Raw genomic sequence first — 23,283 nt, forward strand, 5'->3', positions numbered from 1 at the left:
TCATAACTTCACTTCCTGCATGAAGATGGAGTTTCTGCTTTTCAAGGCTGAGCAGTTCGAAAGTCTGCAGTCTGTAATAAAGAGAGGACACACAAGCAAGGGGCTCTGCGATGGGGAGTTTTATAGATGTTTCATTCCTACTGCACTTCGCAAAGGATGTTCTTCCTCATTTTATACATGCACAAATTATTCATGTTATCAGCATATAAGATAGCACTGCTGACCAGCCTTCTGCAGAAAGGTGGAGGAAAAGATGGTATGAAATAAGCTAGCAGCGAGAATATTGTCGTCCTAGTTAAAAAGCAGTGGAATTCAACGTGTAACTAAATACGGCCCTCTTGTGCAGATCTGATACTTGTCTCTTCAGATAGCAAGAAGAGGGTGATGGAAAATCGCAAGCAGTCCAGGAGGCGGGCTATCGCTGAGACAAGGCCACATCTGCTGCCTCTAGCTTGTCTCCGACTGGGGCAAGGGGCAGTGCTGGTCATGCATAAAAAGCACCACATTTTTCCCAAACTGGTACTTGCCACATATTTTGTGTTTTAAGTACTTTTTCACTTTGGACCCAAATACATGAACATTATAAAACAGTCAAACATCTACCTATTAAAGTATCAAGAAGTACACAAGTCTTTAAAATGGCTTGACAGTGGACTGAGGCCAACAGTGGTTCACTGTCTGTAAGGACCCCCCTCTCCGCTTGCTTTCCTCTAACTCCTGCCTCTCCTGGCCCCTGTCCGGCTCCCATCCAGCTGGGTTCTTAGCAAGCTGATGGCACCACTGCTGCTTCACAGAGCACTCCAATATCAAAGGCATTGTGACATCCAATCCCTCAGATGATTATGGGTCCTTTCTCTAGTGTCACAACCTCACCCTTTAGTACGGACCCCATAATGAGTGAGAAATCTGATAGAGACATCTAGCTGAAGATTCCTTATGTTTGAATTTCTCAGGCGTCAGGCTGGATCTGGAATCTTTTGCTCGGGTGACTCCATTCGGCTCCGCGTGACATAGTCGGCGTTGCGGTGCCTATATAGGTGCCATCCAGATGTGCGAATGTCTGTTCTTTTCTTTTTGTGCCAGTTAAACGTCCTTCCGGGAAGAGCTACCCCTCTGTTGCTTTTTGACTGGGTTTTTTTCTCGCCTTTTGCCGAAGTGGAAAACAAATTCCACTCCGTGTGCGAGGCATGTCTCTGGGGAAGACAGGTTTAAAGCCATGCGGTGCATGCCACTGCACATCGGTAACTGATCCCCATCTTGTTTGCCTTTGGTGTCTTGAGGGCGACCACGACTCGAAGTCGTGCTCAGACTGCCTGGACATGGCTCCGAAGGCCTTGAGGGAGCGGACTATGAAGCTCCTTGCAGCCCGGCAGTCAACACCTTTGAGCAAGACTCCGCAGAGCTCCCAGGCCCAATCGAAGAGGAGGAGGTCACAGGACCGCTCCCAGAGCCTTAAGTCCTCTTCCTCCCACTCAAGGTCTTGGGGCAATCGGGGAAGAGCCATAAGAAGTCCAAGAGGACTTCATCTTCACCTCGGCTGTCGTCCGTCGACGAGAGATGTAAGGAGCATCAACGCTCTAGGCACCGTTCGGCGCAGCCTGGGTTGACATCACACCTCCCTTCCTTTCTGAAGCCAGGGGTTCTATGTTGTCGCCTGAGTTGTTTCAAGATGTGCTAGGCTCAGGGGAGGAATGGAAGGGGTCTATGGACCCTCTGGAACAACAGGTAGACTCTGCGGAGCCTTTGGACTGGTATGGGGAACTAGAGGAAGCCAATGGACTGGACACTTCTCCAGATACTGGCATTCTCTCTCCCAACAGTGGCTACGGAGGAGGGGGCATCTTATGCCATGGTGGTTAAAAGGGAAGCTGAGGTCCTTGGACTAGAATTGCCCTCAGTAAACGTCAGGACTGATCTCCTGACCGAAATGCTTCAACCTGGGACTTCCAAATCCCTTTTGCCCTTTAATGAAGCACTTACAGACGTCCTTCTAGGCACGTCGTCCAAGCCTAGCACAGGGGCTCCTGTGAATAGGACAATTGCACACCGCCATTGCCCTGCACTGGGTGATCCGAAGGTCTTCGGCCAACATCCCAATCCCACGCCTGAAGGTTTGGTGGTGCAGGCCTCTACTTCCCAGTGCTTGTTCCCTTCCACCCCTCCAGATAGGAAATCCAAGAGGTTGGACTCATTTGTTAAGAAATTGTTTTCTTCCTCCGGCCCAGCATTGTGCATTTTGAATACCATATGTTTATTGGGCCGTTTCTCCCACTCTCTTTGGGAGACGGTTGCACAAGAAGTACAGCCACAAGTCCCGGAGGAGGCCAGGGCTGTGCTCTCCCAAGCAGTCAAGGATAGGAGAGATGCAGCAAAATTCACCATACGATGTGGCCTAGCTACGACAGATTCACTGGGCAGATCAATTTCAACGACAGTGGCCGTGAGGCGCCATGCCTGGCTGAGAACAACTGGCTTCTCGGGCGATGTGCAGTCCAATCTGATGGGCATGCCATTTGATGGAACCTGTATTTTTGGAGAAAAGGCAGATTCGGCCCTGGTCAGGTTCAAGGACTCTCGAGCAGCGGCCAGATCCTTGGGCCTCTCCTCCACTCCTCATGGCCAGTCATCCTTTTGCGGCAACGGAAGGAGTTTCCAGCAGTGTCAGCCCTATCCCAGACACTTTCCTGCTCAGACTGCCCATGCTGTGCGAGGACGTGGACACGGTGCATTCCGATTCAGTAATGGAGGCCAGAAGTCGTCGGCCACGCTGCCCCCAGCAGCTGCATCCTCCAAGCACTCCTAGGCCGACTATACAAAACCACAATAGTCCAGTTGGTGGAAGAATTTGTCATCATCTCCCCCAGTGGAGATCCATACCATTGGAAAAGTAAGTTTTGCAGATCGTCCAGGAGAGCTATTCTCTTCCTTTCCTTTCCGCTTCCCATTCTGCCAAATCAGGAACGGAGGATGGAGCATCATCTGAAATTGCTCCAAATGCAAGTTAAAGCTCTCTTGGCCAAAGGAGCTATAGAAAGGGTTCCAGTTTTCAGAAGTAGACAGTAGTTCTTTTTCACGCTACTTTCTGATTCCAAAGAAGAACAAAGGGTTGTGTCCGATTTTAGATCTTTGGATCATCAATCTCTTTCTCAAGAAGAAGTTCAAGATGCTCACTCTAGCTCAGGTCTTGTCTGCCCTAGACCAGAAGACTGGATGGTAGCGTTGGACCTGCAGGATGCCGATGCGTATTTCCACATCCCCAACCTGCCGGGCCACATGTATTACCTGCAGTTCAAGGTAGGCCACGAGCACTTTCAGTTTACTGTGCCCCTCGGGTGTCCACCAAGGTGATGGCGGTGATCGCAGCTCATCTACGCAGGTTAGGGGTGTCAGTCTTCCCCTACCTCGACGACTAGCTGTTGAAGGTGTTCTTGCCCCAGACTGTCTGCCACCTTCAGACTACGGCGTCACTCCTGCATTCGCTGGGGTTCTCCTTAAACGTGCCAAAGTCACACCTGACTCCTTCTCAGATGCTCCCTTCCATCAGAGCAGTGCTGCACACAGTGCAGTTTCTGGCCTAGCCTGCCAAGCAGCGAGTCCAGGGTATTCAGGTTATGATTACGATGTTTCGGCCTCTATCCCGGATTTCGGTGAGACTGACTCTGAGGCTGTTGGGCTTCATGGCCTTCTGCATCCTTTTGGTAAAACATGCCAGGTGGCGTATGCGGGCTCTGCAATGTGACCTGAAGTACCAGTGGGCACAGCATTGAGGAATTTTCACCGACATGGTCCAGATCTCGGAAGGAACTGTGAGAGATCTGCAGTGGTTGTTGATGAACTACGATTGGGTCAACTGCAGACCCTTGTCCCTTCCCCAACCAGAGCTCACTGTAGTGACATATGCGTCACTTCTGGGATGGGGCGGCCATCTGGGAGAGGTGGAGAACAGGGGGCGCTGGTCTCAGGCGGAGTCGGGCTTCATATCAATTTGTTGGAGCTTCGAGAGATTTGGTTGGCATTTAAGGCATTTCTTCCCTCTGTCAAGGGGAAGCTACTGCAGGTGTTCACAGACAACACCGCTGACATGTGGTACTTCAGCAAGCAGGGCGAGGTGGGGCCGTGGACCCTGTGTCGAGAGGCCCTGCGTCTCTGGACATGGCTGAAACAGCAGGGCATAACCCTGATCGTTCAACACCTGGCAGGTTCTCTGAACGCCAGGGCGGACAAACTCAGCCTTCAGTACCTAGCAATACATGAATGGCATCTACAGTCAGAAGTGGCGCAAGGTCTCTTTTAGCAGTGGGGAGAACCTTGGTTAGATTTGTTAGCCTCCGGAGAGAACGCGCAGTGTCAGCAGTGCTGCACGCTGGAGGTTCCAAGTCGGCTATCGCTCAGCAACGCCTTGTTATTGTTATTGTTATTGTTATTTTTGATTTATAACGCGCTCAATCACCTACAGGCCTCTAAGCGCTTGGGAATCGATGATAAACAACAACTTTGACAATACAGAGGCATCCACTAGACTAAGTGGCTCAAAGGGCTCTCCTAAATAGCAACGTTTTCAACCCCTTTCTGAAACGTAGGAGGTTTCCTTCCTTACGTAGTGGCTCAGGTAATGTGTTCCATAGGTGAGGAACCAGCACCGAAAAGGCTCTTCCGCCCTTGGTGGCAAGTTTGTACCGAGGACACACCAGTAGCTGAGAGTTTGAGGATCTAAGAGCTCTCTTTGGGCTATACACTGCCAAACGATCTTTAATGTATGCGGGCGCCATGCCATAAATGGCTTTATGGGCTATGCACAGGTTTTTAAATTCCACTCGCTCCTTGATAGGGAGCCAGTGGAGACTCTGTAACAGGGAGGATGCTTTAGTACGTCTTGGCAGTCTGAAGATAAGACGAGCAGCATCATTCATCACCACCTGTAGCCTATTTGTCAGGGTTTTTGGTAGGCCAAGGTAGAGGGCATTTCCATAATCTATACGTGAGATCACAGTAGCTGCGACGATAGAACGTAGCATAGATTGGGAAATGATAGGCACTAATTTCCGCAGCTGTCGGATAATATTAGTACAACTGCCCACTACTGAGGAAATTTGGTTGACCATAGTGAGGTCGCAGTCCAATTTGATCCCCAGGCTCTTCACATTCAGGCTGGGTTTTGGGGCTGGACCTAGCTCTGCGGGCCAGTAGAGGTCGCACCATGGTGAGGTGGCAGATGAAATCACCAGGACCTCAGTCTTATCTGGATTGATTTTTAGGAGGTTTCCTGTCATCCACTGGACCGTGTGTCTCAAGATATTCTGAGTGTGGAGTTGGGCGGTGTTTGTATTATCAACACTCAGCAGCAACTGCGTGTCGTCTGCATAATTGTATACTGTGCAGCCCATACTCGCCAGGGAGGCAATCAGCGGCTGTAGGTATAAATTAAACAGCAGTGGGGATAAGGCCGAGCCCTGGGGCACCCCACATTCTAACTCTCCCACTGCGGAGATTTCTTCTCCCAGTTGTATTCTTTGTGTCCTTCCTGACAGTGGACACCTGACAGCGCTGCAAGTGGAGCTCAGGCCTGCTGTACGCCTTTCTTCCCATACCACTCCTGCGCAGGGTTCTGAAGAAGATCAGGAACGACCGGGCCCAAGTCATCCTTGTAGCTCCGGACTTGGCAAGGAGAGTCTGGAATCCCAAACTTCTGAGAATAAGCATCGATCCTCCAATCAGGCTGCCCCTTCGATAGGATCTTCTGTTGCTGAATCAGGGGAGGGTCCTTCACTCGAACCTGTCAACTCTACGCCTCTATGCGTGGAGATTGAGCGGCGGAATTTGCTAGCTTCTGACCTTCCTCCAAGAAGTCTGTAACGTTATTTTGGCAGCCAAGCAGCCCTCCACCAAGACGGTATATGCCTGCTGTTGGCAGAAATCTGTATTATACTGTGCAGAAAGTTCTATCGACCCTCCGTCATCTTCTCTTTCCACTGTCCTTTTATTGGTTTTTTTTTGCAGCTGCCAGACCAGCCCTCTCTCTTCAAATCTCCTGTTGTTCATAGATTTCTAACAGGGCTGGCTCATTTGTTTCCACCCACGCCCTTTTGTGATACCAAAGTGGGAACTTAATTTGGTCCTCACCTACCTGATGTGTGCTCCCTTTGAGCCTTTACACAATTGCCCCCTCAGGCTTTTGACCATCAAAACAGCCTTCTTAGTGGCGATTACATTGGCCCGAAGGTTGAGTGAGTTGCAGGCGTTATCTTGCTCGCCTCCTTATCTTATGTCCTTTCCGGACAAAGTGGTGCTTCGCCTATGAGCATCCTTCTTGCTAAAAGTTGTGACCCCATTCCATCTGGGTTGGTACATCACGTTGCCCACCTTCTTTCCTCCCCCGCATCCTTCTAAGGAAGAGGAGATGTCTCCAGGGGCTGGATCCAAAAAAAGCATGGTCTTTCTATCTTGACCGCACAAAAGAGTTCCATGTGGACAACCGACTCTTTGTGGGGTGCGTGGGAGCGAAGTGCAGTGCAGAAAAGGAAATTTCTCGCTGTGGCGTTCTCTGCATCAAGATATGTTATGTCTTGGCAAAGAAGTAGCTCCCTGAGGGATTAAGGGCCCATTCCACCAGGGGAAAGGCTGCCACTGCTGCCTTGGCTCGGTGTCCCTGTGCAAGACATCTGTCAGGCAGCAACGTGGGCATCTTTGCACACGTTTGCAAAACACTACTGCCTGGACAGTCAGGTCCTCACGGACGGGCACTTGGCCCGCTCCGTCCTGCAAGACTTTCTAGTATAGGATATTGGGCCGCAGCCCACCGCCGGGATGGTATGCCTTGAATATCTAATTCAAAGGTAAGGAACCTGCAGCTAGAAGTCTCTATCAGATGAACAAGGGGGATTTATGCTATCCCTACAATAATAGTCCGCAAAGCGGGGAGGCATGGGCGGGGCTGTAAGGAATCTGCAGCTAGATAGTCTCTACCAGATAATGCGTTACCGAAGGTAAGTAACTTGTTCTTCAGCAGTACAGGTGATTAAATGAAGTTATACCTCAATTGTGTCACAGCTTCATCCCATAGTACCGAGTCTACAATGAGTGAGAGTTCAACAGTACGGGTGACTAAAGGTTCTTATACCTCTAGTATGTCACATCTTCAAACCTTAGTACCGCTGCACAATGAGTGAGAGTTCAACAGTACTAGACCTATGCACGGATATGCTGCCTTCAGGCTTCCTGTGACTCTTGGCCTTAAAGAGAGAGAGGAAATAGAGAATGGAGAAGAGGTCAAGAAGAACACACCTTCCTCCTCAGCAGAACACACAAGTCAGCTCTGTTTGGGGTCGCTCCAGCCTCCCTTACTAAGATGAGTTTGTGGCGCCTTCCTCCTCACAGAACACACACAAGTCAGCTCTCTCTAGGGCCCCCTGCAAGCATGGAGATTGCAAGTTCAGTATTTAAAGAAAAAGTGTGCGTTTTCTATTCTCATTCTGAGCATTATTCTACTATCTAGTTTTTGGGTCCAGAAGTACATCTTTAAACCCAAACTTTTACTTTTGTCGTTGACGACAGATTGAGTCTGACTTACTGTGATGTTAACCGTACCAAACCGTGACTTCCATTTTAGATGGTGGCGCCTACCAAGGTGTATATCAAGCTAGGTCAAAAATGGCACATGGGCGAAGATGATTGAATGACTGGAGGCAGCATGAAGGGCAGAGAATAGCTTTTGCACTGTGGTCTGTGACAAAGTCACAATCTGTATGGTGGAGGTTGTTTTCTCATGCTGTTTAAAGTTTTCCTGCACGGCCACATGACTTTTGCTTTTTAAAGCGAACATGCGGTGTTCATGTTTTTAATTACCTGAGACTATAAGTGTTCATTTACTAAACCAAAGACATTGAAACGTTTGAACAAAATATTCTCCCTTTACTGGGGATAGATGGCAATGTTGAGAGAATCTGATTCCTCCATTGTAAAAATGCTCTTCTAATGAGAAATTAGGCATCTCAGATGAGGACATAGAGCACCCAAGCTCAAGGAAATAGCCTCATGTAATCTAGAGCCTCAAGAATCTGTCCCTTACCACAGTCCCCGGACAAGACTAAAAACTACCATGATAGTTTGAAGGCAAGATGGATTTGACTCTGGAGCAGTTCAAAGATAGCCATGCCACAGCTCACTCCTTGAGATTGCTAGTGCAACCCACCAGTTTCACCAGCAATTTCAGAGTTTGAGGTTACCCCTGGGGCCTGGGTTATCGCCAAAGGCGGCCATCTCAGCCCCTTCATCAGCCTCTTCAGCCCTCGGGCTCCAGGGGTTATTCTGGTTGCAGAGACCTGGTCTAACATCGTGGCCAGTTCTCATTTTCCTCTTCCAGTACCCCGAATGCTGCTATACCACTCCATTTCCATGTTATGTAGCCATTTGAGGCTACAGAGGGTAGAATGTTTTTACTGCCCACCTAGTGCACAGTTACCTTGGACCCGTAGTTTCTGCAAGTTGTCATTCACAATTTCGCCATTACCTTATGTCAAACCCTCAAGTTCCTTATTTTTATTTCATTATAAATCAAGGAATTTTTGGTTTGAACGCATATTGAAATGTGTAAATATGCGTCTGTAAGCAATGTCAAGATCTTCTAGTATCCTTCATTCATGAGCCCAGGCTCTTCAGACAGTGTGTTGTGACCGAGCTCTGGTCGACCACAGTGGGTAGTACATTTTGGTTCTTGGATATTCTGCTAGAATGGGAAACGGTGCGCCTCCCTTATATTGGTACTGGTTATGCGTCTTACTCTGTGTTTTTTTAAATAGGTTTAAGAAGAGTTGTTTCTTCCAAACCTTCTTTATTCGATTTTTCTCTTCATTTTTCCTCTTGAATGTCAGATGTAGATATGGGATTATTGAATGCTCTTTAAGAAATTCTACAAGAGACTTTGCAGTCAATGTTCAGTCTTGTACAAAGTTGCCATTTCATTTGTGGATTTTATGAAAGAAAACGTCCCTATTAAAGGGAAGGTCCAACACAGTTTTCTTTTGCTTTTTTTTTTGTTAGCTGAAGTTCAGTGACCCATCAACATAATAAAAACAAATAGAATATGTAAGAAATTCATGAAAAAATGCATCCAATCATTAGAATTATGCCTTTGACAAAGTTAGACTACCATCATGCCTCTGCCCCGTGCAAACTATATACTACACAGTCCCTACTATCATAAAATATGTAGAAATACATGCAGTTATTATATTAATACATTCAAGATGTCCATACATTTAATTTTTAAACACCAACCGGACTGAAAAATTTAGACACAGCAATTACTATGACACTAGCGTCCATAAAACAAATCCTCCATCTACCCTCCACCGTGAAATTTCCAGGAGTTGACATAAGGGAGCAATCCATTTAGATCTTAGTTTGTGGTAGGCCCGGAGGGAGCAAAAAAGCCCCTTCCTTTGTTTTTTGAGCGATTACAAATTAGGCACACACAAGAGCTAGGGCTATTAACTGACTGTTTAAAGGTGACAGTAGCAAATGGATGGGTACTAAGTCTGAATTGAATAAACAGAACCATCTTTAGAGAAGTGGTAGTATAATTAAAAAAAATCCTCAAATTACATGTGTAGAAACTGTGAAAACATCACAGGGAATGTAAGCTGCAGCCCACACATTCACATGTGAGTAAAAATCTGTGTGTCCTGATGATACCATGAAAGGGAATGGAGTTTGGTCCATCTTCACATAGAGGTGTATTCCTGGTTATAAACATACAAAACAGGCATATAATTATTCTTTTGATAAGCAAGACTTAGGATCCAAACTTGCTAGGCAGTAGGGCACAAGTTGCACCTTACTGGTGAGGTCCAACCAGGTCAATGCCAGCCGTGTGTTGCTTGTATTCTCTATCTGATAGAGACATCTAGCCGCAGGTTCCTTACCATTGAATATCTCAGGTGTCAGCCTGGCTCCAGAAAAATTTTGCCCAAGCAGTATCCCTGGGTGCCGGTAGATGGTATTGATCGGCTCCGTGTGGCGTCTTCTGCGCCAGAAGTGACGTCCGCACCACCTATATAGATGTCACTCCGTTGCTCTGACATCATTTCTTTTCATTCCATGCCAGTTAGCGCTGATCCGGAGAAAGAGCTATCCCTCTTTCAGTTTTTGTTAGACTTTTTTTGATGTTTTGTAGAGTCTTTTTTTAAGGAAATACTTCCTCCTGGTGTGTCGAGGGATGTCTTCAGGGAAGACCGGTTTTAAACCATGTGGAGCCTTTCATCGTGCCATGTCCGTTACTCACCCACTCCTCATGTGTCTGTGGTGTCTTGAGCATGACCACGACTCCAAGCCCTGATCAGACTGCTGGGCCATGGCACCGAAGGCTTCAAGGAAGCGCTCCCTGAAGCTTCTGGCGAGCTGGCATGTGACACCCTGTTGTGCGACTCTGTAGAGATCCCGATCGAAAGGGAGGTCGTGGGACCGCTCCAGGAGCCCCAGGAGCCCCAAGTCCACTTCTTCCCATTCCTGGTCCTTGGGCCATTCAGGAAAGAAGCACAAGAGAAACAAGAAGTCTAAGCATACTTCAACTTCCCCTCATCTGTCGGCCGACTTGACGAAGGAGCATCAATTTTCAAAAGCACAGTTCTTGCCAGGGCTGACCCTGAGTCTCCCACCTTTTCCAGAAGCTGGAGTGGCCCTTGCAAAAGTAAAGGAATTTTACGAGGCCATGCGCGAAGTATTTGAGCGGTCCAGCCCTTCCGGCATGCCTTCGGGCCCTGTGGGGTTGCAGGCGGCCCATCGGGTTCAGTCACGGATCTGGGCCGGGCCGGACGTTGATGCTCCCAACACCGGCTAGGCATGGGAGAAGAGTGAGAGCGGTCACTGGACACTTTAGAATACCAGTTGGAAGGTGATATGGAATGGTGTGAGGAACTCGGCAATGCCAGTGGGCAGGACACATCCCCAGACACTGGTATGCTTTCTCACCTCTACCGTGGCTACAGAGAAGGGAGTGTCTTACTCCATAACAATTAAGAGTGCAGCTGAGATCTTGGATCTCGAGATGCCCTCAGTGGCAGTCAAGACTAACATCTTGAGAGAAGTGCTGCAGCCGGGAGCTTCTTCTTGCAAAGTCTTGCTCCCTTTTAATGAAGCACATACAAATGTCCTGGGAACCTGGTTCAAGCCCAGCACAGGGGCTCCTCTGAATAGCACAATTGCCCGCCACCGCCCCACTACTGGGGACCCGAACTTCCGTACTCAACACCCCACCCCTGAGTACTTCCTAAGAGCTTGGTGGTCCAAGCCTCTTCTTCCCTTGGCATATTCCCTGCTGCACCCCTGACAGGGAATCCAAGAAGCTGAACAGCTTGGGTAACAAGTTTTCTTCCACCAGCCTTGCTTTGTGGTCGGTGAACTCAGCATTCTTAGTGGGTATGCTACTCCCACACTCTGTGGGACATAGTTGAGCAAGTGCTGTCACAGTTCCTGGAGGAGGCCCGGGTCGTGCACGCCCAAGTGGACCAGGACGAAAGAGATGCAGCGAAGTCAACCATTAGGTGTGGTTTAGATACAACCAACTCGCTGACCAGTGCGGCTTCTACAATGATGGCGCATAGACACACCACGCATGGCTGAGAACATCTGGATTTTTTTCAGGGAATGTCCAGGCTTCCCTCATGGACATGCCCTTTGATAGCTACCGTCTCATTGGAGTGCTTTAAGGACTCGCCGGCTACGGGTCAGTCCTTGGGCTTCTCAATTGCCCCACGTCAACCTCAGTCTGCTTATTGCGCCTTTTATGGCTCCGGAATGGGTTTGCAGCCATACTCCAGCCACCATCCATGCAAGCTTCCTAGACTGTGCGGGAGCGAGGACGCCGTTCATTCTGAGGTCAGGTAGTCAGAGGTCTGGCACAACCACTACCCCCCCACACACACGCAGACATACACAGCTGCCTCTAATCCCTACCTTGCCCTACAAGCTCATGGCTGTCCAGTTGGTGGCAGAATCATCCATCATCTCCACCTCTGGCAGTCCATACTATTGACAAGTGGTCTTACAGATTATTCAGAGTGGATACTTCCTTACCTTCGAATATTCCACCCTCCACCCTTGCCTCCATTTCACAATCGGCTTAAGGATGATCATTTTGTCCTTGCTTTTCGAGGAAGTCACAGCTCTTATGGCCAAGCGAACCATAGCCAGAGTTCCAATGTCAGAAGTATGCAGTGGTTGCCATTTCCGCCACTTCCTGATTCCCAAAAGAGCAAAGGGATTCGCCCCATTTTAGATCTTCGAACCCTCAACCTCTTCCTCGAATAGGAGAAGTTCAAGATGCTCATATTGGCACACATTTTGTCTGCCCTAGACCCAGGAGACTGGATGGTAGAGTTGGATGTCTATTTTCACATTCCCGTCAAGCTTCTCAGTATGAGCATTGATCAGGCTGCTCCTTCGAGAGGATCTTCTGTCGCATTAGCATGGGAGGGTTCTCCACCCAAAACTTTCAACTCTCCGCCTTCTTGTGTGGAGATTGAGCAGCGACAGTTAACATTTTTTGACCTTCCTCTCAAAGTCTGCAATGTTATCTTGGCAACAAGGTGTCCCTCCACCAAGACAGTGGAAGAAATGTGTATTATATTATGCAGAAAGGTCTCTTGACCCTCTTTCTGCTTCCCTTTTGGAAATTTTACTTTTTAATTTGAACCTTGCCCAGCAGGACTCGGCTATGGGCACTCTGAAAAGGTATCTTTCTGACTCCTTGAGGCTGCCGGACCAACCCTCTTTCCCACCTTCATTATGCTGCAGTGGGACCTTAATCTGGTTCTCACATTCCTGATTTGTGCTCCGTTCGAGCATTTACATAATTGTCCCCTCAGGCTGCTTACCATCAAAACAGCCTTTCTCGTGGGAAGAAAATCTACCTGGAAGGTAAATGACCTGCGGGCTCTGTCATCCAGACCTCCATTCCTCTCTGTCTTTCAAGACAAATTGGTGCTTCGCACTAGGACTTACTCCAGTATTGGAGCTTTCATAGATTCACATACCTGAATCATTTCCCCGTCGTCGAGACGGGAGTCTCGGGAATATAAAAAGCAATGCTTAGCAGTATAGCTAACTGAAAAAAAGGCCTAGGCCCATTTCTCTTTTGCAACCCATAACCTTTATGTAAAAAAGGACCAAACTTTTCTCTTAGCCAATCAGAGCTCCTCACCATCTAGAACCCTCCTGAGAGAACCATCTGCCCCTCAGATTTTCTACCGGCACGTTGTGCTAGGGAGTCTCCTTTGAGCTCTGCTCAAACTCTGGATTTCCAACTTTGTAGAAGCTTAATTTCATTCTATTTTGTTGTGGATTTGAGAATTTTGGGATCTGTTTCTCATCTACATCCTATAGAATGTCTGGAAAAGAGAAAAAGGGTCTTTTTAGAGCCTGTGCCACCTGCTCTAAAAAGAGACTACACTAATGACCGACATGAAGACTGCATTTACTGTCTTTATCCGGACCACCAAGCAAAGGATTTCAAGGTATGTTGCACTTTCTCTAGCAAGACCCTTCGAGATCGTGAGGGACGCCTTTTAATTTGGCTTCAGAAGTTCAATGCCAGAAAGGAGGTGATTTCTAGTGATAGTGACCAGGAATCCTCCTCTTCATCTAGGAGATCTCAAAAAAGAGCAAGATCTTCTCAGGCTCATTCCTCAGGGGACCGTCCTGAGAAGGCCCTAAAAAAGTCCACTCAAGGGTCTTCAGGGCGTAGTCCTTCCAAATCTCCTCAGCCAAGATAAAAGGAGAGCAAAGGACACACTTCTAAGGAAAAAGTTCCAAAGAGAGTCTCTTCTGAGCCTTCAAAGACACCACCTTTGGTTCAAGAGTCCTTCAAGAAGCCATCCGCTAGTATACCTGAGGAGAAAAGCAAAAAATCGACATCGTCGACGGGACCGTCGACGAAGAAGTCAACGTCTACGGTGGCGACCAAAGAGGTACAGAAGCTACCATTGATTGTATTCGTGTCGACGGCGTCCGCGTCGACGGGAGCAACATCGACACCGGTAACATCGATATAGTCAACGGTTGTGATGACGACCATGTCGACGACGGGATCGGCGTCGACGGGGATGACAGCTGGGTCGTCGACTGGAACGTTGACGACGATTACTATGTCGTCGGCGAGGAATGGTTCTAGTGCACTGTCGACGATGACCACAACTTCGTCGACTGTAGTGTCGACGACGATCTAGTAGACGGGCTCGTCGACAAGACAAACTTCAGAAAAACAGAAGAAGAAGATTACACCGGCAGTGACTTCCCCGAGCAAGATTACTCCTCTGGTTCCATCGCACCTTTTGGAGGAGGAAGAGTCGGATGACGGACCCTTCGGGTATGCCAGTAGCCCATCGCAACTCCACGTGAAATGTCAAGAGGACGACGAAGAAGAGGGTTATGAAGAATACCACAGCCTCTCACAACATCGCTACCAACAAGGGCCTCAGGAGGAGATGGTCACAATGCCATCTTCAATGATGATGGATTTGCAATTCATGTTGGCAGATTATAAGAAGAGGTTTCCTCCATAAGTGGTCCCTCAGGACGTTCCGCCTTCACGTCCCTTTTCTATTCCGGCCACTCCAGTCCGCAGCAGGGAATCACTACTGGACACTACTCCACAAAAACCTCAGGTCCAACAGCACCAGGATCCGGGGACCACGGATGATGAGGTCCATGAAGAAGGGGAGCTAACGGAGCCCCACAGAGAATGGGATGACTATCTAATCCCCTCTTCACCATCACCCACCCAAGGGCCGGCGGATTCTCCACCAGTGGATATTGGTGGATTCCACAACTTGATGGAAAGAGCTGCAAAGAGATTTCAGCTGCCGATGAAGACAACTCAGGCAGAGTGTTTTCTTTATGACTTTAAAGAGCCCTATCAAAAATCAGTCAGTTCCATATCAATCTTCGACCACGTATGGAAGGAAGGATTACAATTGATGACCATTCCAGCGACGGTTGCACCTGTGCTCGCTAGGTTGGACAAAAAATATAAGGCGACCGCTCCGGCGTGTTTGCTGGGCCATCCTAATCCAGACTCTATCATTTCGCAGGCAGTGCAACAAAAATCTAAAAACCCGCCAGCGCCTATTTCTGCGCCTCCGGACAGGGAGGGACGGCGTTTAGACAACGAATGTAAACGATTCTCCTCGATGTCAGCTCTCCAGGTCAGAGCAGCTAATGCCCTTGTCATTCTTGGCAGATATGACAGGCAGATGTGGTGTGATATAGCACCATATGTCGACCTCCTTCCTGAAGACAGTAAGCAGGAGGCGAAGAAGGTTCTGCAGGAAGGGGAGAGGACTTCAGCTGAAGTCATCGATTGTGCTATGGACGGAGCTACCACAGCCTTTCGTTCCCTAGGAGGAGCAGCAGTTTTACGGCGCCAGGGTTGGCTGAGAGCCACAGCCTTTAGACCGGAGGTCCAAAATAAGATTCTGGATCTACCTTTTGATGGGGAAGACTTGTTTAGACGTCTGGTGGATGAGACCCTTCAGAGTATTAAGAAGGACACAGATACGGCGAAAGCCTTGGGAACTTTGCAGTACTGGAAGGTGCCCTTTCGAGGCGCCCGTGGAAGAGGACAACCTTCTTATAGAGCTGGATACCAGCAAGGAAGATACACCTCCTATTCTTCATCATCCCAGCCCTACCGGCAGCAATATGGCCAAAAGCAATCTGGAAATTACTCTGTCCACTCCCAGAGGACGAGAAGGTCGTTCAGGGAAAGACAACAATAAAAGACAATGACAACCTTCAAGTTCCAGATTCTTATCCTCCTACCCGGTCAGATGTTCCCCTGGGTAGAAGAGTAACTTATTGTTTACATCAGTGGCAGAGAATAACATCGTACAAATGGGTCCTACACTTCCCTCCTCCCACGCCACCAACATATCAAGAAGTAAAACACCTGTCTCAGATGCGTCGAGGGATTCGGGCAATGCTCCGAAAGGGAGCAATAGAACCGGTGCCGAACTCCCAAAGAGGACAAGGATTTTATTCCTGTTTCTTCTTGATCAGGAAGGATGCTCTCAAGTGGCATCCGATCTTGGACCTACGGTCTCTAAATGCCTATCTCAAGACAAGAAACAGTCATTCAGAATGGTGACGCTCCAAGATATTCTGCTACTCTTAAACCCAGGAGATCAGATGACCTCCCTAGATTTACAGGATGCATATATTCCTATCCCCATCCATCCTTCCCACAGAAAGTACCTTCGATTTACAGTGGCCAAAGACCATTACCAATTCAAAGTGCTGCCATTCGACCTCAAATCTGCACCAAGAATTTTTACAAAATGTCTAGCGCCGGTGGCAGCTTATCTCCGAAGACAAAAACGCCAAATATTCCCATACCTAGACGACTGGTTGATAAAGTCACCATCGCAGCAGGCGGCTCACGCTTCAACTTCGGTTTGCATGGAGTTGTTTGCAGATCTGGGCCTGACCTTAAATGTGAAAAATCATCTCTTTAACCATCCAGAAGGGTCAAGATTCTAGGTGCAATCCTAGATAAGTCACAAAACAAGGCATTCCCATCCATAGAGAGGCAATTGGGACTCTTCTCTCTAGCCAAAGAGTTCAGGAGAAGAAAGTGTCTTTCAGTCCGAAAATACAAATCGCTTCTGGGGACAATGTCTTCATGCATACCACTCATTCCCCTGTGTCGTTTGAGAATGCGGCCGTTACAAGAGGAGTTAGACCTACAGTGGTGCCAAGCAAAGGGATCTTTCGAAGACAAGATCAAAGTCATGCAACCAATGTTGCAGGCGGTAAAGTGGTGGACTCGCAGAAACAATATCTAGGTGTGCCTGTCCTTCCTGGCTGAACCAGCTCCATTAGTAGTTACCATGGATGCCTCTCTCGAAGGATGGGGGGCAGTCCTCCAGGAGTTACGAATCAGCGGCCAATGAAAGCAACAAGAACAACACCTTCACATAAACCTATTGGAATTAAGGACAATAGGATTGCCATTGTTGGCCTTCCTGCCGAGAGTAGAAGGGAGATCGGTGTTAGTGCAAACGGACAATACGACCACAATGCACTATATAAACAAACAGGGGGACACAAGATCACTCCCTGTGTCAAAAGAAGCTCAGAAAATATGGAAATGGGCTATAGATCACGGAGTAACTCTGAAGGCTATACATCTTCCAGGCGATCAAAACACGACAGCGGACACCATCAGCAGGCAAAAAACGACCTGTGACGAGTGGGAACTAGATCAGGGCACGCTGCTGACCATCTCTGCCAAGTGGGGAATACCAACGGTGGATCTGTTTGCCACAGCCCAGAACAAGAAATGCCAATTCTTTGCAAGCTGGCATCACCAAAGACGATCGTGGGGGAATGCGCTTTCAATGGCATGGTCCGACGTCTTTGCCTACGCCTTTCCACCGATTCCCCATCTGCCACGAGTGCTCACGAAGATGAAGGAACCGTGCAGGATGATACCGATAGCCCCTTGGTGGACCAGACAGCATTGGTTCACAGAGCTGCTCCTTTTATCAGAGACGGAGCCAATACGTCTACAGCCAATACCTGCACTATTGACTATGGCAAAGGGACAAGTGCGACATCCAGACCCGACATCACTGCAATTAGTGGCCGGGCTCCTGACTACGGAGAATTTCATTGCTTGAAAATTCCGGCAGAATGCAGAGAAATCCTGGCAAAGGCAAAGGCCGAGAGCACTAATAGGACATATAGGATGAAATGGAAAAGATTCTGCTTGTGGTGTCAGGAGAATGACTTACATCCTCTGCAAGCAGAGGCGCATTAGATCATCCCAGATTTACTAAGGCTGGTGAAATCTGGATTGGCCCATGCCTCTATTAAAGTGCATTTGGCAGCGATCTCTAGGTACAGGAGAAACTCGGCAGGTCCATCTCTGTGGTCGGAGAGAATTGTAAAGCAGTTCATGAAGGGGTTGTTTAGTGTTTACCCTCCTATCAGGCCTCCACCTCCTCTATGGCAACTGAACATTGTTTTATCACAATTGATGAAACCACCATTTGAGCCAATTCACAAAACTGATCTAAAATTCCTATCCTGGAAGGTAGCTCTATTAATAGCTCTGACATCAGCCAGAAGAGTGGGAGAAATACAGGCACTTACAACGCAAGAACCTTTTCTGCAATTCAGATAGGACAGATTGGTGCTCAGAACAAATCCAAAATGTATTCCGAAAGTACCAACGGATTTCCACTTGAATGAGCCATTGATCCTTAAAAGATTCTTTCCTCAACCATCTACGGCAGCGGAGAGGACTCTCCACACTCTGGAGGTTCAGCGTTGCCTGAAATTTTATTTACATAGGACAAGAGTTTTCAGAAAATCTACACAATTGTTTGTGGTTTTTAGCGCCCCCAGGAAAGGTTTCCCGTTGTCAAAACGGGGAATTGCATGATGGATCTCGAACGCCATTCAATTCTGTCATCAGGCGGCGGGGAAGCCATTGACAGCACGTGTTCCTGCACATTCCACAAGAGCGGTATCAACCTCAACTGCTCTGTTTACAGGCGTCTCCATTCAGGACATATGCAGGGCGGCTACCTGGAGGAGTACGCATACCTTTACCAGACATTACTGCCTGGACGCTCACGAAAGAAGCGATGTAGCAGTGGGACAAGCTGTACTGAGGAACCTTTTCCAATAACGGTGAGCCCTCTTTGTAATCCCTCCTTCCTTTGGTTGGTAAGATAAGTACATTTTATTATTGTAGACTGTTTGATATGTCATTTATGGGCGATATGTCTATGGATATTTTGATACAGCTACTGCTATGTGAAAATGACATGTTACCTATTTGTGTGAAGTAGGTGATAGAACAAAATGTGCCATGTTTTTACTGCTCGCTATTCTGATTCAGGTATGAGAGTCTATGAAAGCTCCAATACTGGAGTAAGAAAACAAGTTACTTACCTGTAACTGTAGTTCTCCAGTATTGGAAGCTTTCATAGATTCACATGCGACCCACCCTCCTCCCGAGAGGCTCACCTCTGATTAGGCACAAAAAGTATTATAGCACAAGTGCCCGAAAATCTGAGGGGAAAAAGGTTCTCTCAGGAGGGTTCTAGAGGGTGAGGAGCTCTGATTGGCTAAGAGAAAAATTTGTTCCTTTTTACATAACAAAGGTTATGGGTTGCAAAAGAGAAATGGGCCTAGGCCTTTTTTCAGTTAGCTATACTTCTAAGCATTGCTTTTTATATACCGGAGACTCCCGTCTAGAAGACGAGGAAATGATTCAGGTATGTGAATCTATGAAAGCTTTCAATACTGGAGAGCTACAGTTACAGGTAAGTAACTTGTTTTCTTCTTTCCCACTGAAAGTGATAACATCATTTCATGTGGGCCAATTCGTCACCTTGACCACTTTCTACTCTTCTCCACATCCCTCAAAAGAAGAGGAGGACTCCACCAACTGGACTCAAAAAGATTGTTGTCATTCTACCTTGACCTACACAAGCGTGTGGGGTGGACAGCCAACTCTTTGTGGGGAATGTTGGCGCGAAGAAGGGTCGGGCAGTACAGAAACAAACATTTTTTTGCTGGGTTGTTCTCTGTATTAAAATCTGCTACACACTGACCAAGCAAGGGCCGTTTTTAAAATAATTGTATATGTAAAAGTAGCTCTGAACCTTTTAACCATCCATTTGTACTGTATTTATGGGTTATTCTTTGTGTAAATGTACTTTTATGGCCATGAGGTGGCCAAATAAAGTTGTGTTGATGATGACCAAGAAGCAGCCTCCTAGGAGCTTAAGTGCTCATTCCTTCAGGGCAACAGCTGCTTCCACTGTGTTAGCATGTGGAGTCCCAGGTTTGGACATCTGCCAGGTAGCAATGTGCGCGTCTCTGCCCCAGTTCACCAAGCATTACTGCCTGAACAGTCAGGTCTGCAGGGACGGGCATTTTGCCAGTTCGGTCCTGCAAGACTTTCTAGTTGAATATTTATCCGCAGCCACTACCGGGGATGATGTTGCGTGGGTATCTATTTGAAGTTAAGGAATCTGCTGCTAGATGTCTATCAGATGAACAATACTAACATTTGGTAACACATTATCGGGTAAAGACCAGATATAGCCACAGATTCCTCACCGACCCATCGATCCTCCCCACTTTGCAGTCAAGTTTCTAAAGTCAGAGCTGATCCCTTTCAGGGCCTTAGGGGCTCATTATGATGGAGGATTTTCCGCATCCTCCGGGCCGGCAGAAGCCACCGCCGGCCCGGAGTATGCGGAAAATCCTGTGCGGACTCACCAAAGACCCACCGCCACATTAGGATGGCTGGTGGGTCCTGGTTTCCGTCCGCAGCTTTTCCGCCGCGGTTGGCTTACAACCGCGGCGGAAAAGCTCTAATATGGTGGCGGTGTCTCTCAGACTTGAAAAGATGCTTTTCCGCGGCGGATTTTCCGCCGTGGAAAAGCATGTGGAACTTCACTGCGGGGGCCCGTTGCGGGCCCCCTAGGTGAAGGGGTGGTGGGGGGTGCACATGGGGGGTACCTATGGTACCCCCCTGCATTTGTATGCAGAAATCGGCAGGCACCGCGCGGTGCCTGCTGCTTTCTGCATACAAATGCAATGTATGCATTTTTAACATTGCGGCGGGTGCAGCTTGAAGCTGCACCCGCCGCAATGTTAAAGATAGAGGATGTGACCGCCACCCTGGCGGTCACATCCTAAATGCACTGGAGGGACCGCTGCAGCCCCTGCGGACGGTCCCTCCTCCTCTAGGGTGGCGGACGGACGCAAGTCCATCCGCCATCCTAATGAGCCCTTTAGTTTGGACATATCAGTGTCAGTCCACTTCATGGCTCCGCGCTTCTGGCGTGGAAAGTCGTGAAAAGTAATTGACGTCAGCGTGTTGAGGTGGCACCTATATAGGTGGCGTGGACGTAAATTTCGCCGCAGACAACGCAACGTGGAGGCGATCAATGCCACCTTTCAACACGCAGGGGTACTGCTCTTGCAAAAATCTTCCGGATCCAGTCTGATACCTGTGAAATTCAATGGTAAGGAACATGCGGCTATATCTTGTCTCTACCAAATAATGCGTCACCGAAGGTAAGTAACTTGTTCTTCAGACTTGGATTACTTTTTGAAACAGTCGAAGAGTGACTTTCATATGGGTGGACATTGTCTGTTGTCTGTATTGACACAGATGAGGTAAAGAGCAATGGAGTCAAATGTGTCTAGAATAATTAAAAGTGGTTCAGAATGATAGAAGCGTTTCTGTGACCATCAGTTCTGTAGTACGGGAGGGCAAGTGCTCACTCCTGAAGGCCGTGTTGGGATTGCCTTTATTTCTTTTGTCTCTCCTTTCCTTTCAGGAGAGCTCCCTGGAAGCCTTGCCCCCTGAAGACCTCGCGGCCTACACTACCAACGGAGCCCCGCATCTGCAGACAGGAGGTGGATATTTTGGCCTAAGCTTTACTTGTCCTAGTCTCAAAAATCCTATTAGCAAGAGGTCGTGGACTCGCAAATTAAAAAGCTGGGCATGCAGGCTACGGCAGTCCAGCAGCCTGTTCAAGAGATCCAGAGTCCAGCAAGGTAGTGTGCTTACAGTCAGGGCCATAGACTAGGGACACCCCCTTTTGGTTGGTTTACGTATGTATATACTTTTATTTCTTTATCATTTATTTCATTTGAAATGTCTTAACTTCTCCTGTGTTCTCTCCCCACAACTTGTGTGTGCCTTTATGTCTGCCATGTGCAAGGGCGGGCGGAACTTCGTGTGCGTGTGTGCAGGTTCAGTCATGATGCATTTTATTGCTTTTTTTTCTGATTGTCTGGTGTATCGCTTTAGCTATTCGTCTTACTGATCCTCTCCCCAGCCCCCCACCCCCCACCCTCCGCCCTGCTCCTCTTTTGCCCCAATGCTATCCTTCCCTCTTTCCATTATTGGTTGTTATGTAGCAGCAGGTTACTCTTTTGCTTTTTTAACTTTTCTTTCTTTGGTGCAGCCATAACTATTGATGAGTAATGATCTCACCCTTCTCTTCCCTCCTTTGCCTTTTCTCTCCATTATAACTTGGTGCTAGTGGAAGCAAAGAGCATCGGTGCCTCTGACAATGCTATTCATGCTGCAAAGGGAAACAAACCATCGAGTGCCTTCAAGCGGGGGCGCTTCCAGGTGGGTATCCTATGCTGTGCACAGCCACCGAGTGCCCTGTGCATTGCCACTGAAATGATATGTAATGTGACCAACCATGAACGTGCATTGTTAAAGCGGAGGTGTGTGAGTGCGAGAATGAAGCGCATTGTCAAAGCTGTGCGGGTCTCAGTATTAGAATAATTGGATGCTGCATATCGTCAGAGCACATGAGTACCCGTCAGTCCATCTTCAGACAGTGCGTTGTTAAGACATACTTTTGCAGCTGATGGTGGCTGTCTTTATGTCAAACGGTAAGGCTGTCTTGTGCTAGCATGTGATCTTTTCTGTGTTTTTGTGTAGGTTATTTCCGTGCCTCAGCAACTGGAGGAGACTGATTCCACTGTTAATGACCTGCATCTTGTGCTGTCACACCCGCAAGAGCTGGCACCTGGCACTGAGATGCTCCAATCTGTGATAGACACTGAGCCAACTGCTGCATGTGCACAGACCTTGTCATCCAACAAGCCGCTTACATTCATTCCAGGTCGTTCCGCTGAAGGCACAGTCTTGTCTGTTAACTCTGCAGCTCAGCTGGATGGATCAGTTGTCACCTCAGCAAATGAGTTGGAAGCCTCTACGAAAGACCAGAGACTTGCATCAGGCAGCTTAGAGCCGCACTCAAAAGATGCCTTAAGCAAGCAGCCCAGCACAGACAGTGAGCCATCTGCGATCCAGTGTGTCGAGGATGAACAAAGCGACACTTTGGAGCACGCGGCTGAGATCCAGCAGCAACCCACTGAAGGATGCTACGTCCAGTGTCAAAATCCTCTGTTCTACTCTCCCTCCTCCCCGATGAGCAGTGATGATGAGTCCGAAGTTGAGGATGAAGACTTGAAGGTGGAGCTGCAGAGGCTGCGCAAAAAGTAAGAGTTGCCCATACGGCTTTAAATATTGAGGAGAGTAACCTTTTCCCTCTCTGGCTATGTGGTGTGGTTCGTAAATGATTGGAACAGTGTGTAACAGCTAAGCTTTCCCATTCTAGAACTATGTGGTGAATGATTTACGCAGAGTTGGATCCTTTCAACTCAGATGCTGAGCAGTCAGTGGTCTGGAGAGTTGGGACATTGCTGCAGAACCTTCCACCTTTAGGGCTGGAT

General features: G+C 48.1%; 1 protein-coding gene across 2 annotated transcripts in view; it reads left to right on the forward strand.

Moving 5' to 3' along the window:
• Positions 1-23,283, forward strand: part of WNK3 (WNK lysine deficient protein kinase 3) — an 856,642-nt gene that overhangs the window by 601,503 nt on the left and 231,856 nt on the right. For both annotated transcript variants that reach the window (XM_078664557.1, XM_078664558.1), the window contains exons 18-20: positions 21,363-21,441; positions 22,074-22,165; positions 22,487-23,049. In XM_078664557.1, coding sequence (XP_078520683.1) covers positions 21,363-21,441; positions 22,074-22,165; positions 22,487-23,049 — 734 coding nt within the window. The remainder of the gene's footprint in view (positions 1-21,362; positions 21,442-22,073; positions 22,166-22,486; positions 23,050-23,283) is intronic.

Source organism: Lissotriton helveticus, chromosome 10 (genome assembly GCF_964261635.1).
Source record: "Lissotriton helveticus chromosome 10, aLisHel1.1, whole genome shotgun sequence".
In the NCBI taxonomy this organism is placed as follows: Eukaryota; Metazoa; Chordata; class Amphibia; order Caudata; family Salamandridae; genus Lissotriton; species Lissotriton helveticus.